The sequence below is a fragment of the Trachemys scripta genome, chromosome 6 (genome assembly GCF_013100865.1).
Source record: "Trachemys scripta elegans isolate TJP31775 chromosome 6, CAS_Tse_1.0, whole genome shotgun sequence".
Taxonomy (NCBI): Eukaryota; Metazoa; Chordata; order Testudines; family Emydidae; genus Trachemys; species Trachemys scripta.
In genome coordinates, this window is record NC_048303.1 from 47,893,151 (window position 1) to 47,914,729 (window position 21,579).

A 21,579-nucleotide genomic window follows, 5' to 3' on the forward strand; every position below is an offset into this window, starting at 1 on the left:
GGAGGGGGGCGTGACCATGGGTTCAGTTTTTTGGAGGCATGGGGGGTGGGGGGCACATAGGATTATGTGCCACTACCTCCCCCCACACACACACCTCATTTCTGCAAGTGCGGAGCTGTCCAGCTGAAGGAAGTTGCATCTTGGCTCCACTGACTCGGCTGCTGAACGCTGCCTCCTGGGTCCTAGTTCCAATCATGCTCCCTGTCTATGGACTGGGAGCCTTCCTGTTTTCTGTGCAACAGTGAGTGTCCGCGGTGGGGCTGGGTAAGGGGGTGGATGGGAGAAATGAGCGGGGGATGAAGGGGGTGAGGGAGAAGAAGCCGTGGGGAAGGAATGGGGTGGAATAGGGCAGGGGGTGAGGAATGTGGGTGTGAGGGGAGGGGGATAGAGAAGAAAAGGGGATAGGGGAATTGCTGGGGGAAGCAGGAGCCCAGCATGTGGTGTCTCCTCAGCAGCAGCTGGGGCTCCCCTGTTAAGCAGACCCATCGACCCCTCATCTTAACAAGCCCTACACTCCTACACCTGGACCCCTCCGACAAGTCTCCCCCACCCCACTGAGCCCCAACCAGCTGCATCTGGACCCCCATCCCATCAAGCACCATTCCCACAGCTCCTGGACCCACCCCCCCACTGAGCCGTCCCATCCAGGACCCCCCCACCCAGCCCCATCTCTCCATCTCCAGATCCCCTCTCCTGAGCCTCAACCACCTTCATCTGGATCCCCTGCAGAGGCCCATTGCCCCTGCACCCGGAACCTCCCAACGAGCCCCTGTGATTTAAATCTCCCACTGAGCCACCCATACCAAGATTGCCCCACACAGAAACCTTTCACCCCCACACCTGGATCCCTCCACACTTGAATCCTGCTGGGCTGAGCCTGCCCAGTCACACCAGGTGTGCCTGGGGCAGAGAGGCAGGGCCCCGGGGTGTTTCTGGGGCAGGCCTGGCCCTTGTACTATGTCAGGGTCAGGTGCAGCCTCACTGCTGAGTCCCTGTACCGGGGGACATGGGGGCTTCAGGGTGATCTCCCACCTCAATCCAGCCAGTGGCCTGTGCTCCCCACTGACATGTTGGAGCCACATTTATTTATTGACAAATAAATTTTGCAGAATTTTAAAATATTGTGTGCATAATTTTTTGGCACAGAATTCCCTCAGGAGTAAATCCCAAGACTGCCCGGGGGGGGGAGGGGGCAAGTGGGGCAATTCGCCCCAGGGGCCCCCGAGCCCTGGCCGAGAATCCCTTCCCTGGCGGGGGGGGGGGGGGGCTAGAGGCTTCTCGGAGACGCTGGAACTCCGCTGCACAGAGCTGCAGGACATGCCTCTGCCTGCAGCGCAGCCCTTTTCCAGGGGATCGATTGTCTGAGCTGCCTGCAGAGCAGGACCCAGGGGCTTCGGACCTGGGCGGAGGTACGCGGGAGGGAGGCGCTAGTGTGGGGCAGGCTGGTCCTGTCCTGCGCAGCACTTAGCCACACCCCAGGCCCTATGGGGAGGTGAGGATGGGCGCGGGGACGCCCGGGCTCTGTTACAGCCCTGCCACGGACTCCCTGCCGGCAAGCGGCACCACCCGGCTGCGCCCCACGCAAGTGCTCCTGCTGGGCGTGCCGGGCACGGTGCAGGGGCTGGGACAGGGCAGCTCTGTGCCTACAGGGGAGCTAGGGGGCTCCCCGTGCTCTTGCAGCACCGCTAACGGGCAGCTGCTGGGGAGGGGGCAGGCGCTCTGGCTGTGCTCGCAGCACGTCTCCCAGGCAGCGGCAGCTCCGGCTGGAAGGAGCGCTGCAGGTGGCTGGAGAGAGCGCACAGAGCGCATCTGGTGGCTGTGGGTGACTCTGGCTGCAGGGGGCGCACAGAGCTGGGGTGGCTGGAGAGAGTGTGCAGAGTGCGTCAGGTGGCTGTGGGTGACTCTGGCTGCAGGGGGTGCACGGAACTAGGGTGGCTGGAGAGAGCGCGCCGAGCGCGACCGGTGGGTATGGGTGAGTGACTGCAGGGAGTGCGTAGAGCTGGGAGTGGAAGTTGGAGCAGTGGTGGGGGCATTTAGGAGTATTCTCTGCAATGAGTTTGTCAGGCCTGAGCGAGGGAGGGCAAGCCAGTCATTTAGAAATAGTTCCCGCTGTGTCTGGACAATGCCGTGTCCTGATCAATACTTGTCTGGAAAACTTGGCTTGTAAGCACAGCGTTGACTTTTGGAAGCAGAAATTCTCCCCCTCAGGAGGAAACAACCCCTTTGCATTTCTACAGTCCAAAACTCAGTCCATTTTTTCTTCAAATAGCCCTTAAAAATGTACTGTGGGGGTGAGAGCTTCCCTACGACAACCTTCAGCTTGTGTATCCCAGCGATGTAATGACTGGCAAACCAGGCAGATTTTAATGGAATCCAGGACAGTCTGCAGCCTGACAGACAGGAGACTTCACTGGCCTCTGCACCATGCTAATGGTCACACAGCACATTGTGTGGTAACCTAGCGCCGTGTCTGTGTACGTAGCTCTATGGTGAAAACCCAGTTGTGCTGTTAACTTGCAGGGCAATAATTTTCTGCCATAAACCTTAACTCCAGTCAATAATATACCCTTTGGCGTGTCTTTGCACTTAGGTTATATGTACTCAGCTGATTTACAGTAGTAAATACCATGTTCCCCCCCAATTGACACAGGATCAATAGTTCACATTGGGCAGTAACAGTCCACTTATCCTCATCATGCAAGTTCTGAGCTCAAATTAGGAGCCCTGGTCATGGACAAAGGCCCGTTGCGTTAGGTGCTGTGCAAACACAGAACAAAGAGACGGTCCCTCACGTCCCCACACAGTGGTTCTCAAGTTCACAACCAGCTCTAATGCAAATGCAGAGCGTGAATAAAATGAACTAGCTGGCTGGTTTCAAGAGCTGTGGGGCAAGATAGACTGATTTGAGTTTGAGATTTTGTTTAGTTTTTCATTTGCTTTCTTCCTGGCAAACACTGCAGTAACTTGACTGCTGTGTCTAGACCAGGCGGGCCTGCTTTTAATGCTATGGAGAAGTGCTCTAGCTGCTACAGCAAAGGGCCCTTTATAAATGCAGAACATAATAATCAGATCTATTACAATTACTCCCAGGTGGCAGGGTCACCCGGGGGGGGAGGGAGGGGAGGCAAGTGGGGCAATTTGCAACCTTTTTTTATGGAAGGGGCCCCCGAAATTGCTTTGCCCCAGGCCCCCTGAATCCACTGGGTGGCCCTGGTAAATCCTCAAACCTGCTTTTTCGCAGACAATATTTTTTGCTTTATTTCTACTCCTAATGGCTGAGTACTGTGGAGCCAATAGATCATTTTGGCCAGTTCTCGAGGCTATAGATCAGTTATAAGAAATCTGAAGCTCTGGATATATCACTACTTTCACTTTTCTTCAGACTTTCCTCTTTGTTGGGCCCAAAACTCAGCCAGGCAGGCCTGCAAGTCCCCTCAAAGCACCACTCGGAGCATAATCAGAACATTTATCCTCTGATAAAAACCTTTAAAGATACAATGAATCAGTGGAAAAGCCTCTCCTTTTCCTTAAGTGCATGTATACACCTAATTAAAATGGTACCACATCCACCTGTTTTATATCATCTCCCACTATTTCCTATTCTATTCTCTGTGAGGGTTAGTAAGAAAATAAACGGCTCACAGAGTTTATTTGGATTAGAAAAGACAAGAATTACTTTAAAAAAACATAAAATTTCTTTGGCATTTAGGAGGCTATGACTATGAGCTTCCTGATCTCTGACATTACATTCAGCTGTGTCACACTGTGAATTGGTCACACAGCATAAACATGTTTAATTAGAGCAGACTATGACTGAGTGAACTGCTCTGCCTTGCTTCTTGCACTGTGAATATACACTATTATCTTATACGATTAAAGTTGAACCCTTTACTATACACCATGTTTAGGGCATGGAAACTTGCTCATTCTCATACAGGATACCCTCTGGCCCACACCCTTCTCTTGTCAATCCATGGCAATCCCAATTTTAATCCAGAAGAAAGTGATAGCATCTGAAAAGATTAGTTAACAGCAGAGTCAAATAGTGCTAGAAAAAAAATATTGAGCTGCTCTTACAAGTAATGTTTGTCCCATTGCCTGCGGAGTCTGAAGTCAGACAAAAGGAAGAAAGCTAGATTTGATGGTATCCTCACTTGCATTTCTACCTTGACAGACAAGGTATCACTCTCCTCATGTGTGAATATTTTTATCTGAAACGAATGAACAGCATTTTAAAAATACAGAATGAAGAACATAAATGGACAACTTCACCAGCTTTTCACTTGGCAAGAGAACATGCAACATATGTCTGACAGGCAGTGAGATGCAGATGAGTATTTAAGATTAGTTTCTAAATCATTTTTACATTAAAAAGTATACATTTATGAAGAAAAGGATAATACATGATGGTGTGATATAGTACTAAGGGGTTTAATTTCATAAATTGGGGGTAGCTGAATTGCTCATGAGTGATGAAGGAATGAGTCATAAGCATCAATACAATCTCACATCCCACATCACCATGTAGTCTGTATAAGCCAGTTATAGTATTGAAAAGCTGTTTCACAAACGTTTTAAATTTCTTTGGTATTTCTCTACTGCGAAAGCCAGGCCAACTGTACATAGGGTTACCAGATAGCAACTGTGAAAAAAATGGGATGGGGATGGGGGGTAATAGGCGCCTATATAAGAAAAAGTCCTAAAAAACAGGACTGTCCCTTTAAAAACGGGACATCTGGTCACCCTAAACAGGTCTCAGGGTGTTTGACAGAGCCCACTTCCTGCGTGATTTCCACAAACACTAGGACACCCTTTTCTGGTACAGAAAAAAAGCCTCTTCATTAAGGCCCCCAGATGCTCAGGCCACCTATTCAAAACAAAGGGCCAAATCCTGGGCCCCTTCAAAAATCCCCTGTGTTCCACCCAAGTGCAGGGACTTAGGATATTGGACTTAAAAGTCATGACATTTTTATATATCGAAAAGCTGTTATTGGCCCAGAATTCCATCTTGTCCTTGGGCCTTGAGCAGGTAAAAATATTGTAAATATTGGGGGGGGGACAGGGGACAAATACCTGAGCACCTTTCAGTAGTGTATGAATCCACATGGCTAATGCCTGACATGTATTGTTTGTTCTCGCTTTCATCCTCTCTTCAGGAGAACTGTGTGTGCAGTGGAGTATTTTGTTCCAGTAAGGTTTTGCTTTTGTTTTTCTTTAAATGTACATGTTGCTCTGGGTTTGTATTAGAACTCTCCATACAGAGACTTAGTGCGCACCAGGCAGTGTATTGCAGATTCACACCCCAACTCTAAGTGTCCATGTGGACAAGTCCTTAGAGAAGCCAGGTGGAAGAAGTACTCAGCCTAAATGTTTACTGTTAGGAGTATGTACTGTGCCTTTAAGAGCAGAGCACATGTTAGAGGGAAATAGACTGGGATTAGTGAGAAGGGGTTGGAGGCAGTCTAGTGGCAGCTCCACCAGACACACAGCTAGTAGCTCATGGCTCTCCTTTAGCTTAGGTAACTCAGTTTTAATAGGGTTACCATTCGTCCATATTTCCCCGGACATGTCCAGCTTTTGCGTCTCTAAATAGCCGTCTGGGAGGAATTGGTAACAAGGTTAAAATGTCCGGGTTTTTTTTCTCCCTCGCCTCCCTCCCTCCCTTCCATGCAGAGTGCGGCTGCTGATTGGGCGGCTTGGCAGATTGAGCTGCTCCCATTGGCCTCCATCAGCCAGAGCCCTCCCCTGCTCCCCCCCCCCTCTGTCTGCAGTCCTGTGTAACACACAAACCGACTCACCACGTGGAGCCAGAATGGTAAGGGGAGTCCGGGGGGGGGCAGTCAGGGAGCGGGGGAGTGTTGGATGGGTCCCCGGCCTCCACCTGCCAGCTCCCCCCTGCGCCTCCCCCCCCCCCCCCCGTGGCCCCCCGTTCCCTCCCTGTCCCTTGCCTGCTTGTACTGCCAGAGCCAGCAGCAACTGCTGTCTGCTGCCCCCGGGTCCTAGCATCCCCTATCCACTAATGGGAAGACAGGCTGCCCTTACCCTGCCCTTCCACCCTAGCCCCGAGCCTCTCCAATGCCCCAAACCCCTCATCCCCAGCCCTCATCCCCCCGCAACCTAATCCTCTGCCCCAGCCCTGAGCCCCCTCCTGCATCATGAACCCCTCATCCTCAGACCCATAGCCCTCACCCCTGCATCCCCTCCTATCCCCAAACTCCCTCCCCCCTTCCCACACACCCCCTCCTGCCCTCAAACTCCCTCCCAAAGCCTGCACCGCCTCCCACCCCCAAACTCCATCCCGAGCCTGCACCCCTCACCCCCTCCTGCACACCCACCCCCTGCCCCAGCCCGGAGCCTGCGCCCAGCACCCAAACTCTATCCCAGAACCTGCACCCTGCACCCCAATCCCCAGCCCAGGACCTGCACCCCAGACCTCCTCCCCCCACCCAACCCCCCTCCCAGAGCCTTAGGCAGGTGTGGGGGGGTGGGTTCTGGGCACTACCAAAATTTCTACAACCCTGCCACCCATGCAAGTGGATAAGGGTCGGGGCAGTCATGGGACAGGTAGAGTCCTAGGGGGGCAGTTAGGGTGGGGGGTTCTCAGCAGGAGGCAGTCAGTGAACAAGAAGCAGGGGAGGTTGGGGTTCTGAGGGGGGCAGTCAGGGGGTGGGAAGTGGGAGGGAGTGGATGGGGCGGGGGCGGGGCTTCTCCCTTCCCCCCCGTCCTCTTTTTTGATTGTGGAAATATGGTAACCCTAGTTTTCAACCTATGGTCCGTGGACCCTTGGGGGTCCACCGACTATCTCTAAGATGGCCAAAGGTATTCTCACCTCCATTAGAAATTTGTTAGGGGTCCACAAATGAAAAAAGGTTAAAAACTACTGATCTAGGAGCTGTATCTTGAGAGGAAAGAACAGATGAATGAACAGTTTCCTTATAGACTAACGGGACTCTTACATTTTGACACTGGTGCTCTGGTAAATGTTGTTTCAGATATTAGTTTTAAAAGGTTAAAGAAAAAAACATGGGGAAAAAATGGTGAGCAAACAAGTTAAATTGAAAGTTTATAATAGGGAACTCATTCCTACTAGAGGTATGTATGTACCAAGTGAAGGTAAAAGATATAACTGGTGCAAAAGTATTTTACTACTTTAGATGCATTGTCTGGATTCTAGCAGATTCCCTTATATGAGAGGAGCACTATATGGAAGATATTGCTTACTCAGATTACCGTTTGGTCTAAAATCTGCTCCAGAAGTCTTTCATAGAAATGTGCAGCAAATATTTGAGGGAATTGAAGGCACAGAAAGAAGCACAATAGAGGATCAGAATTACAGATTAAAGAAAGCATTGGACAGGACTAAAGCAGAAAGCCTGAAGCTAAATAAACAAAAATGTAAATTCAGGCTCAGAGAAGTTAACCTATTTAGGAAAAAGGTTAAGTGAATAAGGGGGATGTATTGATCTTACCAGAACACAAGATACAACAAATATGTTACATCCAGAAAATTAGGAGGGAGTACAGCAGTTCATAGGGATGACTAATTTTTTTGGTAAATTTAAACCTAATTTGGCTGCAGAAACCAGCAACCTCTGTGCACTCATGCAAAAGAATAACCAGTTGACAAAGGATGCTAACCTGGACAAAGAGTTTGGTAATTTAAAATAACTGATTCAGAAAACCCCTGATCTAAGGTATTTTGACAGCAGGAGGCAGACCTAACTGTCCACTGATGCCTCCAAAGAAGGCATAGGGGCTGTGTTGCTACAAAAATGTGATGAGCATTGGAGACCAAGGCATATGCATTCAGGGCTCTTGCAAAAACAGAATGTCACTATGCCCAAATTGAAAAGGAAGCTTTACCTCTGGTGCATGGTTGTAAAATATTTCATGTGTTTATTTTAGAAGACTAATTGCTGCAGAAATAACATGGTTTATGGCCCCGGGGTAGCCTGCCACACAGACTACTTTGGATTTGGGAAGTCCAGGGCTTTTAGGGTCCAGAGCTCTGGAGCAGCCTGCACTTGGACTGCCTCAGATTTGGGGAGCCACAGCTTCCAGGATTCATGCCTCCAAGGCTGCCTGCCAGATGAGGCTTCATTCCCTTTCCTTGGAGAATGTGACAGGGTGTATCAACCCCTTTGGACAGGCTTAAGTTAAGAAGCAACTCTGGGCTCAGGAGCCCCATCCCTCTGCCTGTGCTGAGCATGCTCGGGTTGGAGGTGGGGTTTAAAAGGCAGCCAGACATCTCACTCAGATGCTGGCAAGCCAGGGAGAAGGATGTGCTCTGGAATCTCCGGGGAAGGATGTGACCTGTTTCCTCCACCAAGCCAGGGAATGGGGGGAGCTGCCGCCCCCAGAGACTGGGACCAGGGCCAGAAGCCTGGAAGGCAGCACTCCCCATGGATGAACGGAAGCCAGCTGGGATGCAGTACGAGGGACAGCCTCTGAGAGCCCTGGATAGGAACCCGGTGGAATGGGAGGTCCTGGGTTTCCCTACACCTTCTGTGAGCTGCACCCATGAAGTGGAGCAACAGCACCTGTGGCAGAGCCATCCACCCAGTAGGCAAGGATGCTACTGGAGACAAACCATTGGGCATAACTGCTGCTTTGGGCTCTAGCCGCCAGGCAGGAGATGCTGCCTCCCACTCAGAGAATTTCAAAAAAATTTGTTTTCCTTTCCTAATCAGAACTAAACCAAAATTTGAAATATCATAATCATTCATGAAACAGAATACACTTTGTCTGCCCAGTTCTAATGGTGAGCATGATCTGGCCCTCCAAATGTTACTGAAGTTGGCATGCAACTGTTCCACAATTCTGTACTTACATTATCCAGAGTGCTGGTTATTTCCCATCCACATTTTTTTGCCAGGACTGTCAGGGTGGCTACATTGCTGTAACTCAAGTATGCCTGAAATGTAAGATATATTATTAAAAATGAAGGGCTGATATAAAAGAGAATCTCATTTCTGTACCATAGTTACCCCAGAATCACAAACCAGGCAAATGTATTTTTTCCCTTAAGTCATCTTCTTCCAGAAAACACAGTCCAGTAGTTTCTGAATTAAATACTTTCAATAGCTGGATTGTGTTTTCACATGGCTGATGGCAAAAGAACCCTAATTAAAAACACTAATTTGGGTTTCTTTGATGGATAAAATAGAGCAAAAAAAAAAAAAAAAAACCCTCTACTGCCAGAGAGACAATATTCCTCACCTATGAGGCTACTCAATGAATGGTATGCTTCAGTTTTCTTCTAAGTAATTAAAATCTGCTAGCAAATTAACCTCTTCACTGCTGTCAGATTGTGCACATATTTTGGCAGCTGCTTGAAAACAGAAGGTGCAATCAGAGGAGTGGATATCTGGACTGGACGCCTATTACTTGTGTTTGATAACATTGGATAGGTACATGTCCAGGATGGAGCTGATATTTGGAAGTGGTAAAAAGAGAATAAACAGTGCAAGAATCTTTAAAGACATGTTTCAATTTCATCTTTAAAAAATTGGATCATTCAGTTTGTTCAGATCTACTGTCTGTTTATATTTACTTCCCTGCAGAAAAAAATTTCTACATCCACAGAATTCAAACTCTGATAGTGACACACTCCAGTGCTGCCTCAGTCAATGGCAAATCATTTCCCACATTATACATGTCCAATTATTATTTATTTACTTTTAGATTTAATTATAAGGACCTAATACAACATCAAGGAACCAGTGGGGGTTAAAAAAAACTTTTGTACAGAACATTCTGCAATAAAATAACACTAGGGATTTGTATAAATACACAAAATAATGGAAATTTAGGGTCGGTATTGCTAATCCATCCTTAGTTCACCCCACTGTGCGTAAATATTGCTACACATACACTATACACATTTACCCACTCTTCAGACATTAGGTACAGCAGGTCAAGTTAAGATGCTAAATGTTTGGGTCAGATCTTTAGAATTGTTTTGACATATCCAAAATGTCCATATGCACCTCTCAGACTATGCATATGGATGAATTCAGATGATGTAAGTACCTGGTTGCTTGTATCCCAGAGATCAGAGGAAGGAGTGTCTTCCTTATTGGAAAGGATGTATTTTCTGAAATACATATTATGTATACAAAGAGGTCAAAACAAAACAAACAGTGTTCACTGTCTTCCGTCAGTGTACGACAACCACTTACATAGTATTCAGCATCTTCTGAATGCTTTACAAATATTAATTAATTAATCCTCACAACAACATAGTGAGTTAAGTAAGCATTAGCACCTCTTTTCCCCCCCAAAAAGGATGGGGAACACACAAGAAAGCCCAAATATTTCTTGACTTACTCAAATGAATAGTGGCCATTGATTTCATCATGACTTAGGCAAACAGGATCAGGTCCAGAAATGCTAAGTGCCAATAGCTATTGCATCTGAGAAGACTTAAAATAATGAGCACGGTATATGTAAAAAAAAAAAAAAAGTTCACTTCTGCCACACTGTGAAAGATAGTGCCAAGTTACCTTTGAAATTTATTCATACCTGGTTAGTCTAATTCTTCTGCGTGCAATAGCTCCATGATATCTTCTCAAACCATCCTTCACAAGAGGCAAAACAAAACAGAAATAATCTGGTTGAATTATGATACATTCTACTTCGATAATGTTGTGCAAATAAAAGACAATTAAGGATTATTTACCAAATGTAAAGTATGTTATTTAAACCTCTCTCCCCCAAAATAAGTGCACTTATTACAATGGAATTTCCCCAAGTATGAACTTGATCAATTTTTTTTTAATGCGTGTATCCCTTTACATAGCAAAAATAATCTAAGTACCAGTCTGGAGTATCCTAGAAGCATAGTGTTATTATATGGACTTTTGCACAGGAGCAATAGAGAAGTACAATGCTAAACATTCTGCACTTGCCAAAAGTGCCACTTTTTAGATAAAATATTAATCCAAGGAACCTTCTACACAGTGCTCAACATGGAAAGCAATATTTGAGGGATTTCTATACCGCTTTAGCACATGTCTGAATTGGAGAGAAGAGGGCAGTGCATTATGAAAAATTAGAAGTGAGCACTGCACAATAGGTTTGATCACCACCTCCTATTCAGTCACTACTTTCTTCCAAGGCTATTCCATTTAGAATAGAAATTTCAAAAGCAACTAAGTAATTTAGGAGCACAAATCCCACTGAATGTCAATGGTACTTGTGCTGTGTGACTTAGGTGCTTTTGAAAATACCACACCTAATCCTCTATTTTAGTCTGTTAGTCTGCATATTTTTTCTTCTTCAACTGCAGCAGAAAGAAGCTTCTTTTTTTTATTTCTGCTTCAGAGCTGGTACTCTGTTCCTGTTAGAAAAAAGGTACCGGAGTTAATGCCCTGTGAGCTGCTGCTTAGTTGAAGCATTGCTTCTCTGGTTGAAGTTAAGGTGCCATAGCATTTTTTGGAAGAGTGGAGATAATGCTGCTGTAGGAGTCAGTTTTCCCTTTTGAAACAAGATAGAGTTTAATGTGCAAGATAGTGAGTTGGCTAGTGCATATGACTCCTCATTTCCTTACAAAGTCATTACCCTACTAGTCATTAATTCACTATTTTAGTAGCTCTTTTATTCCTGCCCTGGTACTTTATGGAATTCTGTGATAAGAGAAAGAAAAAAGCGCTAACGAAAGATTACATCATAGCAGACTATTCAAATCAACAGTTTTATAGTCATGAAGGTTTAAAAGCTCAATGAACCACTTTAAGGGATCCATGTGCTTGGGCTGGAATTTTCAAAGGAGCCAAAGGGAATTAGGCACTAACTCCCATTGAAATTCAATGGGACTTGGGTGCCAGACTCCAGCAACCTCCTTTACAAATCCCCAGGCTAGTTAGGATTTGTTCAATTACCCCTCAAGCTTTCTCAAGTTCAGAATATCTTCTTGAGGAGGAGGAAGAGAAAGTGATTCAGTTTATAACCTTGTTTAGCTCTTCACTTCCCTGGAATGTCTGACAGTGATTGGCTGTGTGATATGCATTATTCTGGGTTGGATTATATAAGCCATCTCTATATTCATTCTCTCTCTTGTGTAAAGAGCTGACCTTTGTAGTGGGTTTGATTCTGGGAAAGGTGAGGAGCTCTCCTTTGTCATTTACAGCATTAAAAATCAGAAAAGCGCTGTTAATATGCCGCGCTTGGCCTATGGTCCACTCCTCACAGTTGTAGGCCTCAACACGAACGCCAACCTCAACACTGAAAGAAGAGTTTAAATGAATTATTTAACCACAACAGAATGACACAGAAGCAGCAATGAGCAGGGACAGCTCCAGGCACCAGCTGAGCAAGCTCGTGCTTGGGGCGGCAGATTCTAAGGGGCAGCATTCCGTCCAATCCTAGGGTGGCATGGCCGCCCTTTTTTTCGGTTCACCGCTCCGGCCGCCCTGTAGGGGGCGGTGGCGCGGAGGAGGGGAGCGCCCTGCTGGGAGTGGGCTGCGCGCTCCGTCTGCCACAGCCGGTGCCAGGTCTACAGCAAGCCTGGCAGCCCGCGTCCTTCCCTCCCCGCCAACATTCAATTCACCTGCAGGCGGGAGTGGTGTGGAGCCCTCCCAGCAGGCGGTGTGGCGGGAGGGGCCGAGTGGCGAGCACCCCAGCTGAAGGAAGCCCTGGCCGCCCCCCTTCTCTCTCTCTCCCCCACTAGCTGGGGCGCACACTCCGTTGCCTGGGACATGTCTGCAGCGCAGGGAGTCCTGCTAGCCAGCGCGGCCGGGGGAGGCAGCCGCGAGCCACCAAGTAAGTGGCACCGAAAGTTTGCACCGTGGCTCCGGCCGCCCTGCACGTGTTTTTTTTTGCTTGGGGCGGCAAAAATGCCGGAGCCGGCCCTGAGCAATGAGACAAACATAATAACTAAAGCTGTTACACACTTCTTGGGTACAGGGAACAACAGTGATAGAAATCTGAGTATTTCGGCTATATGAACAATTAATGATTAGTTTTCTATCTGGACACAGAGGCATATTTCAGCAGTGGTGTAAAAGGTGGTGTAAGATAAATGTCAGGACTAAAATAGGCAGAAAATGAATTGAAGTAGCAAAGTAGTGTAGATGCTTAGATACCTAATGATGAGCAGAGTGTGGGAACTGGGGGGGAAAGACTTGGGGGTGAGAGCGAACTTGCACTGATTGGCATTCAGATGCGCAAGACAAGGGTAACTCACAGCAAGCTGGTGTCCTCGGGGGACCAAATTCAGCCCTTGATAGAAGGGAGTAGCAGTGGGAGTTACATCTATTGCCACCTATTTTCTCCAGAAATATTGACATGGCATAATATAAGCTGAAGTTCGAGGAGGGACTGCTGTAACTTATTCCTTCCTGTGGCTTTTCCTGTGGCACTGCCGCCTACCTTCTTAGGCCACAGCCTCTGGTCTGGCTGAGCAGTGCTTATCACAGGACCAGGGGTCGGGGCAAAGATGGGTTTAAGCGACTTTGACATTCCCAGTCCCAGGCTGGCTAGGGGACTGTCACTTCCCTGGTGTCATCTACTTATGCCTGACTGCAAGGAGTCATTCCAGTAGCTGGGGATCCCCCTGGCAAAGGGGTATTGCAACCATACACACTCTTTGCTAGGTTTCAGAAAGGGTGTCGTGGTGTAGGAGCCTCTATAGTAGCCTTAAGTCATTGGAGGTTTCCCCCACCATGGGGGGGATCCTCAGAAGGTAGGATCCACTGTGTTTAAGTCTGCTTTATCCCACAGGATGGATACCAAGCAGACTTACTGAATTCAAGCATCATGCCCTTTCATTGTGCTAAATAAATGCCCATTAACACTCATATTCTGCCCAACTTAGAACCAGGCGCAACTGGTATAAAGACTTCTATGGCAGCTGCACCCATTTATTCCAGGCAGCATTTGGCTGGGCTTAACACCAGATGTCCTCACCCTACCCTTCTTCCTCCCGCTTCCAAAACAAGAGTTTTGCAACCAGGAAGCAGCTGCTAGGGCCTGGACTCTGCAATAAGCTCCACACAGATAGAGCCCTGTACCCACATGGAGTACACTCCAGGATCAGGGTCCAAATGACTACAATGTCCCATTGGAGACTTGGAGTTCCACTGGATTGCTTAGCATTACACTTGTAATTAAGGTTTGCAGAACTGGGATATCAATCACTAGAGGGTACGGATGATCTTTTAGATTTGAATAAACAATAAACTAAGCTTCAAACTATTCTTTAAATGAGAAAAGCAGAGCTATTTTAAAAACATTTCTTCATTAAAAACCTGATAAGAAAAACCCCAATGAGGGCCGTGAGACAAGCACATAGATAGTTTTACCTTTTCTGAAATGTGTTGTTAACTATTGCTTTGAAGACAAGACGATCACCAACAGTGGAGGGTCCCCGGAATTTAAACATATCAACTGATTTCAAGGTGGGATATGAACGACAGAGACGGCTGAATGAGAAAGCAGGAGAGACACAAAACAGAATATATGGTCTTGTAATTCTTTTTTCTGTACTGGTACAGCCCAGAATTATTTGACATACTTAAAGTAATGAGGTCGGCACAAATTAGAAGTTCACAATGCAAGCCTAATTTAATCCCTAGACTTCTCATAAATGACAGCACGTTCAGCTATATAACAGCACAGAATCTGGGTCTCAAAATATAATACCACTTCACTTCTATTGTGCTGCTTCATTTGCAATGCACTTTGCAAACATTTAACTAATTAAGCCTCACTACTTGTAATAAATCTCATATTGGGCCAGATTATGAACCCCTTACTCTCATTCATTCAGTAGTACTGTACTTCTTAAAGAGCCCCACTCACTTCAACCGGGCTACTTTTGGAGTAAAATATTGTTCAGTGTGAGTAAAGAGTTCACAATCTGGTCCTATTCGAGTTAGTGAAACTTGCTCAGGGCCAAAGACAATGTATCTATGTAAGAACTTCAGTCCATATATCCTTTTTACCTCTGATAGTTTCTTCACATTTATCAGAAATTAATATAGTTTTGTGAAGTATATGATTATGTGAAACAAATTAAAAATTCACCCAGCTACAACCTGAATTAATTTGTAATGACACTAAGGAAATATGTCTTTTTTCTAAAAGTTGCATCCAACTACTGAAGTTGAGTCTTGGAACTGAGTTTCTAAACATGCAAAAAAGACAGTTAGATGTACCACTGGCCATCTGCCCATGCAGAAATCCAAAGTTGAATGCCTAACTTTTAAAAATCAAGGCTTAAAGGTATATTCATTTAATATAAATTCTCTTATTATTTTTGTTTACCTCATCCTTCCATTCCCCATACCTTTCTGTTGTTTATTACACTCACTAGTCTCTCTTTTCTCAATTTAGGCCCTGATCTTGAAAACACTTAATCACATGCATTACTTTGCTCATCTGAGTTGTCCCATTGGAGCCCCACTGGATTACTCAGAATTGCACTTGTGATTAAGTAATTGCAGGATTGTGATTTTTAAGTTTGTAAATTCTTGTAGGGGGACTTTTCTATTGTTCTTCACAGCCCTAAGCCCCACTGGGGCTAATGCAGGATAAATAATAACAACAATGCAATTTATTTCCTGACTCTAAAGGGTCACATTCTGCCCTCATGAATGTGCAGGAAATGCCCATCGAATTTAGTGAGAAAAGCATACATATATGAATACAGAATTTCATCATACACATTTTTAGCCTAGAAATGACACAGTTTTGTAGTAGTCTCAGCTCTTAATTCAATTGCACTCTTTGTAAACTAATGTACCAGTATTGTTAAATGCACACAATTATCTGTTACTAATTAATTGAATAGAGCATCTTTATAATAGACACATACATTAAATGACTTTGTAATTTCATTAAACACAATTTGCTCTTCCTATTTAAAATGCTAAATGGGTATCTCATTTACAACACTCACAGTAAAGATACAACATTACCAAAAATACCAAGGGGATGAAAGGATGTGATTTTTTTAAAGGGGGATTTTTTCCTAAATATTAAGCTCTATTTTCCAAGAAAACAAAGCTCTGAATACTTCTATTGGTCATATAAAATATCAGAAAGGACAGCCCTGGTTCAAATGGATTTTCAATTACTGCAGTACTGTCTTTAAGCTGCTCAATTACTTTCACAATTTTTAGAAAGGAGACATAACCTTTTGAAAAACCTTTCTATGGGTGTTTTAAATTTATTCTTCAAGTATTGCTTTTTTCCCCTCCCCTCCGCACCCCCCGCTTTCCCCATCTCAGCCTGTGGCCATAGCAACTCTAACTGGTACCTACAAAGGTCAGAGCTAATTGTTGCCTTACAAAAGGTTTGTAGCGAGGGCAGCTATTTCTCAAGCATAAAATACAAGCTCTGTTTCCATCCAATATTGTCTCTGCCATGAGCTATTATTCCTAAAAGTTTCAACCTGATAAATTATGTTCAATATTCATAGTTCCAAATAAACTATTTTAACTTTCAGGTTAGTTGTACATTGACATAGCCAAGGGAAGCAGAGCCTGATATTTTGGACCAGGTCTTGGTTACACTGGCGTAAATGAGGAGTAATTCCTTTGAAGTCAATGGAATTACACACTGATGTAAAATCAGTGCGTTTTCTAATTTGAATAAAATGAGTTGTTTATCTAAGAACTATAGAGAAACTAACTGGCTATGAATCAAAATTACATGAATAAGGAAAAGGAATGGCATTTACTTATTAAAGTAAAAAATGAACACATTGCTAGAATCCCTGCAATGAAGTAGGTCAGGTGCTGTGTGAGGGGAATTCTGATAGAAATTCAGGTCTCCCATACAAAGAAGCTTTGTTTGTGTGGGAAACCAATGTCAAGGCTGAGGTGATGGAACCCTCCAGCCTAAAGGCAGAAGGCAGAGCAGCTGCTCAGTTGGGCCATAGCCACTAATGAACCTACAGGGTGTAGCAATAATGCTTTGCACTTTTCATCTGTAGATCTCAAAGCACTTCACAAAGGATGCTGGGGAAGATTATTGCTCCCATTTTACAGATGTGGGAACTGAGAGACAGAGAAGTTACTTGACCTACCCAAGATAATATAGTGAGTCAATGGCTAAAATAGAACTCAGTTCTACTGACTCCCATGCCAGTGCCCATCCACACTTCCTGGTAGTGGCTCTCACATTGTTCAGACCCACTGGCCACACTCGAGTTCATCTCTGCTATGCATAGGGGGCTGCAGACTGTCCTTGAGCAGCTGCTCCATTTTACGATTTCATTGATGCTGGGCCTGAGGATTTTACCATATACGGAAGGATATTCTTGTGGTCAAGGCACTGCACTAGCCATCAGGATCTGGGTTCTATTTCTAGCTCTGCTATTGACTTGCTTTGAAGCCTCAAGCAAATCACAATCTCTCTGTCCCTCAGTTCGCCATCTGTAAAGAGGAGATGGCAATATTTCTCAGCAGTGTTGTGAAGCACTCAGATGTTCTGGAAATAAGTGCCATAGAAAAGCCTATATATAAATATGTAGACATCCCCTGCACTTCAATAGGAAGAAAGATCACAATAGAGTTTATTTTCATTTCTCATTTGTAACTAAACTCTGTGATGACCTTAACATTAAAATGATGGATTTGGAGTACTTTTGATTTTCCACACAGCATATCTTTTCCAAATCATATAGGATGCCATCAAACAGAAAAGTACCTTGCTGAAATAGTAGCTACTGTCTCCATCCACGCCATAATCTGGCCACCAAATGCATTTCCATGATGGTTTGCATGAGGAGGCAGGACAAGTTCAATGCTCTGCACATGGGTTAGATCAGTTGAAATAGTATCTTCCTCTGTATCACTTACATTATCTGAAACATGGTAACAATATATTAATGGGATAGTTAATTAAGTAGAGTTATTAGCTGTCCCAAGAGGGGAATATACTCTTTCCCCATCACTGTAGGGAACTATCGGCTTTTGGTACAATTAAAAAAAATGTCTGTTGCATTGCCATTTGGGAATGACCACCAAACCCACACCAGGGAGTGCCTGAAGCCAAAAAGCTTCTTCTTCTTTCAATAATAGCAACAGCCTGATGCTTTGCTAAGGTGCAAGGGCACCACAGCCTCTTGTCTGACAAGGGAGCAGAATGGAGAGAAACAGAACACCCTGGTGGCAGATCAAATTCTGTTAGGAGGGATGAGACGCTATCCTTCATACAAAACCTATGTTAAAAGCACACTTTCAGGGAATCAGACAGCTATGCAGCTCTCCTAATTGAAAATGTAGGCAATCTATGTATGCCCGTAAATTTTCATTATTACTCTTGCTTGCTCTATTTAACCTGCAATGTGTTTTATAAGTAAGTAAAGTTTATTATATACTTTTGATATAAATGTCTTGCAGTACTAAAAATTGCTATACCTGTGGATTTAAGGTTGTAGAAAATTATTGTATCATGTTATACTGTATTACTTGCAAAATAGTGTGTGTTCATTAAATACTGTATTATAGTGAATAGCCATGCACTGGGGGCAGAGTTAGGGTTGTGTGCACATTAACTTTGCCAATTCATCTTTCAAGTGTTTAACCATACAACCTTAGCATTCTCTTATTGAAACTATTTCAATGGACTTACACGTGTATTTTCACCATAAGTATGTAAACATACTTTAAATATGCATATTATACAAGGTCTAATTAAGAATCTAGGGATAAATTGAACTCTTGTGTAACTCAGTGAAGGTACATCAGGGATGAATTTGGCGCCCAGCATCTTGTGTGTGATGACCAGGGCCGGCTCAAGCAAAAAAAGGGTGGCTGGACTGCTGAAGCAAAAAAAAAAACCCGGCAGCTGCAGGGAGCGCGTGGAGGGCGGTCAAGGCTGCTCACAGGGGGATGAAGGGCGGCACCTTGCAGCCGGGCCTCTCCCGGCCGAGCAGGCAGAGCCCCCAGGGGCTGTAGGAGGTGCTGGCTCAGCCGCTCCTTTAAAGCGGCTCGGCTGGGCCGGACTCAGAGCGGCGCGGTAGGTGGAGGCCGGTGCAGGCGGCGGGGAGTGGCACGTCCTGGGGAGCCCAGCGGCACAGTGAGCGGCGGGGATCGCTAGTTCCTGCCCCCCCCCGGTCAGGGTCCGTGCCCCCTGCAGGGCTGGGCTGGGACTGGCAGAGTGCAGGGAGCTGGTCGGGGGCTCCAGAGCTGCAGACACAGCTGCCAAAGAAAAAAAAAAAAGAAAAAAAACCCACGACAGGGCGGCCGGAATGTGCCACCCCAAGATTGGCCGGAATGCTGCCCCTTACAATGTCCCTGGTGATGACTTAAAGGTCACAGTCTTTTAGTCGCAAGTCAGCAAGGTACTCAAGCATATGCATAACTTTAAGGATGTGAGTTGTCTTACTGAAGTCACTGCTTAAAGTTACATGTGTGCTAAGTACCTTGCTGAATCAGGGCCTTGACTGTGAAGTGCTCTGAATTTAAAAAAAAGTCTTTGTATTTTCAGTTACATCTTGATATAATAGTTTCAAGTATCAGATGTGTAAGTCATTCCAAGCATGCAACAACACCTGCACCACAGGATTTCATGAGACACGAATTATGTCTTTGGCTTCTGCCCTAGTAAACTGTGGTTTACGATCATCAAACAGCCATTTGGATGTCTGATTACCTTGCACTTTGGACCTACTTAAGGAGTTGTATAACTTGCATTCACAAGACAAACTTCATTTTCTTGCTTGATTTTGTATATATTTGGAAGCTAACAATCTTCACATATACTAATCTCATTTTTGATCCTATTTTACTTTCTATATGTCACTGTTGATGTTGAACTGGTGTGTTCAATTGTAGAAAATATCTAAACAATTTCCCTAATGCAGCTAGGGCTGTGGAGACTGAACGTTACCACTCTCTGATTGCTCTTTGGTAGTCTTAGTTTTCTACCAGAAAGGGATCACCATGACAATGTAAAGTGTCCATCTTGAGTCCGCACAACCCAATTAAATTGTGAAGGTAGGTATTATATTTATAATAGATGTTGTTTTTCTCTGTAGATAATTTATTTGTGACTGAAGTTCATAAACAGAAATGTGTACTTCATACTGTAAATACTAGAAAGTTTCTTAAACATTTGTGAATAATTTCATGTTTTTGGAAGGGAATACAGCGAGTTCGATTCATGTCATTTCAGGACAGAGATAAGTTTGGGAAATAAAGGCAAATCTAGGTGAAGAAAGAAACCAGTTAGGCTTCAGTTTTTCCTTTTGGTCACATGAGTGCTCTGCACTTTTCCTGCCAGGATTTAGATTACCACGCTGAAGAATTTTTCTTCTGCTTCTTGAGAGCAATCTCCTCACATGCACATAGTTCCTATTGATTTCTTGGAAAGTTATAGGCATCAAGCCAAATGGATTTCTCCTCCTATGTGTATCTTAACTGGTGCTATTGGACTTATTTCTCCAGTGCAAAATTCAGCTTGAAGTATGAATGAATTCTATAAAACCCTTAAAAAACAACAACCCTAAACCTGTAAAGTAAGGATACATCTACACAAGGGGTTTAAGCCAAAGTGCTTTTATGAGCCTCAGGTAACTCACTGTATTCAAGTCATCCCAACAGTGTGCACACAGAATGCCTGTTCTGTTTTCAATCTGCCTCATATGAACACATGGAGGCAGCTTTCTGCGAACTGAGGGCATGGCATTCTCTGGGGATAGCCCATGGTTCGTTGCTTTGCTGCTGAGCATTATGCGTCCTGGGATTGTTTTCACTGTGAATTGTGGGAAGCTATGTTGGTTCACATTTTTAAAAATCCCATAATTTCTCTATCTCTGCCCCATTGTCTTGCACTGTTTATAGCTGCTGTCAGCCAGCATAGACACACCAATGCTGTGAGCCGCTGTGGTGGCAGGCATGAATATGCACAGGCTGCTTGGGCTGTATTACAGCACTCAGAGCTAGATGAATTCTGCACTGGACTTAGAATCATAAAATCATAGAATATCAGGGTTGGAAGGGACCTCAGGAGGTCATCTAGTCCAACCCCCTGCTCAAAGCAGGACTAATTCCCAACTAAATCATCCCAACCAGGGCTTTGTCAAGCCTGACCTTAAAAACCTCTAAGGAAGAAGATTCCACCACCTCCCTAGGTAACCCATTCCAGTGCTTCACCACCCTCCTAGTGACAAAGTTTTTCCTAATATCCAACCTAAACCTCTCCCACTGCAACTTGAGACCATTACTCCTTGTTCTATCATCTGGTACCACTGAAAACAGTCTAGATCCATCCTCTTTGGAACCCCCTTTCAGGTAGTTGAAAGCAGCTATCAAATCCCCCCTCATTCTTCTCTTCTGCAGACTAAACAATCCCAGTACCCTCAGCCTCTCCTCATAACTCATGTGCTCCAGCCCCCTAATCCTTTTTGTTGCCCTCCACTGGACTCTTTCCAATTTTTCCACATCCTTCTTGTAGTGTGGGGCCCAAAACTGGACACAGTACTCCAGATGAGGCCTCACCAATGTTGAATAGAGGGGAATGATCACATCCCTCGATCTGCTGGCAATGCCCCTACTTATACAGCCCAAAATGCCATTAGCCTTCTTGGCAACAAGGGCACACTGTTGACTCATATCCAGCTTCTCA

General features: G+C 45.1%; 1 protein-coding gene across 1 annotated transcript in view; it reads right to left on the bottom strand.

Annotated features, from left to right (window-relative positions):
- Window positions 1-21,579, bottom strand: part of ACOT12 (acyl-CoA thioesterase 12) — a 45,620-nt gene that overhangs the window by 4,077 nt on the left and 19,964 nt on the right. The window contains exons 6-12 of the mRNA XM_034774629.1: window positions 17,656-17,812; window positions 14,304-14,423; window positions 12,075-12,225; window positions 10,525-10,580; window positions 10,033-10,096; window positions 8,831-8,914; window positions 4,078-4,211 (exon numbers count right to left, since the gene is read on the bottom strand). Coding sequence (XP_034630520.1) covers window positions 4,078-4,211; window positions 8,831-8,914; window positions 10,033-10,096; window positions 10,525-10,580; window positions 12,075-12,225; window positions 14,304-14,423; window positions 17,656-17,812 — 766 coding nt within the window. The remainder of the gene's footprint in view (window positions 1-4,077; window positions 4,212-8,830; window positions 8,915-10,032; window positions 10,097-10,524; window positions 10,581-12,074; window positions 12,226-14,303; window positions 14,424-17,655; window positions 17,813-21,579) is intronic.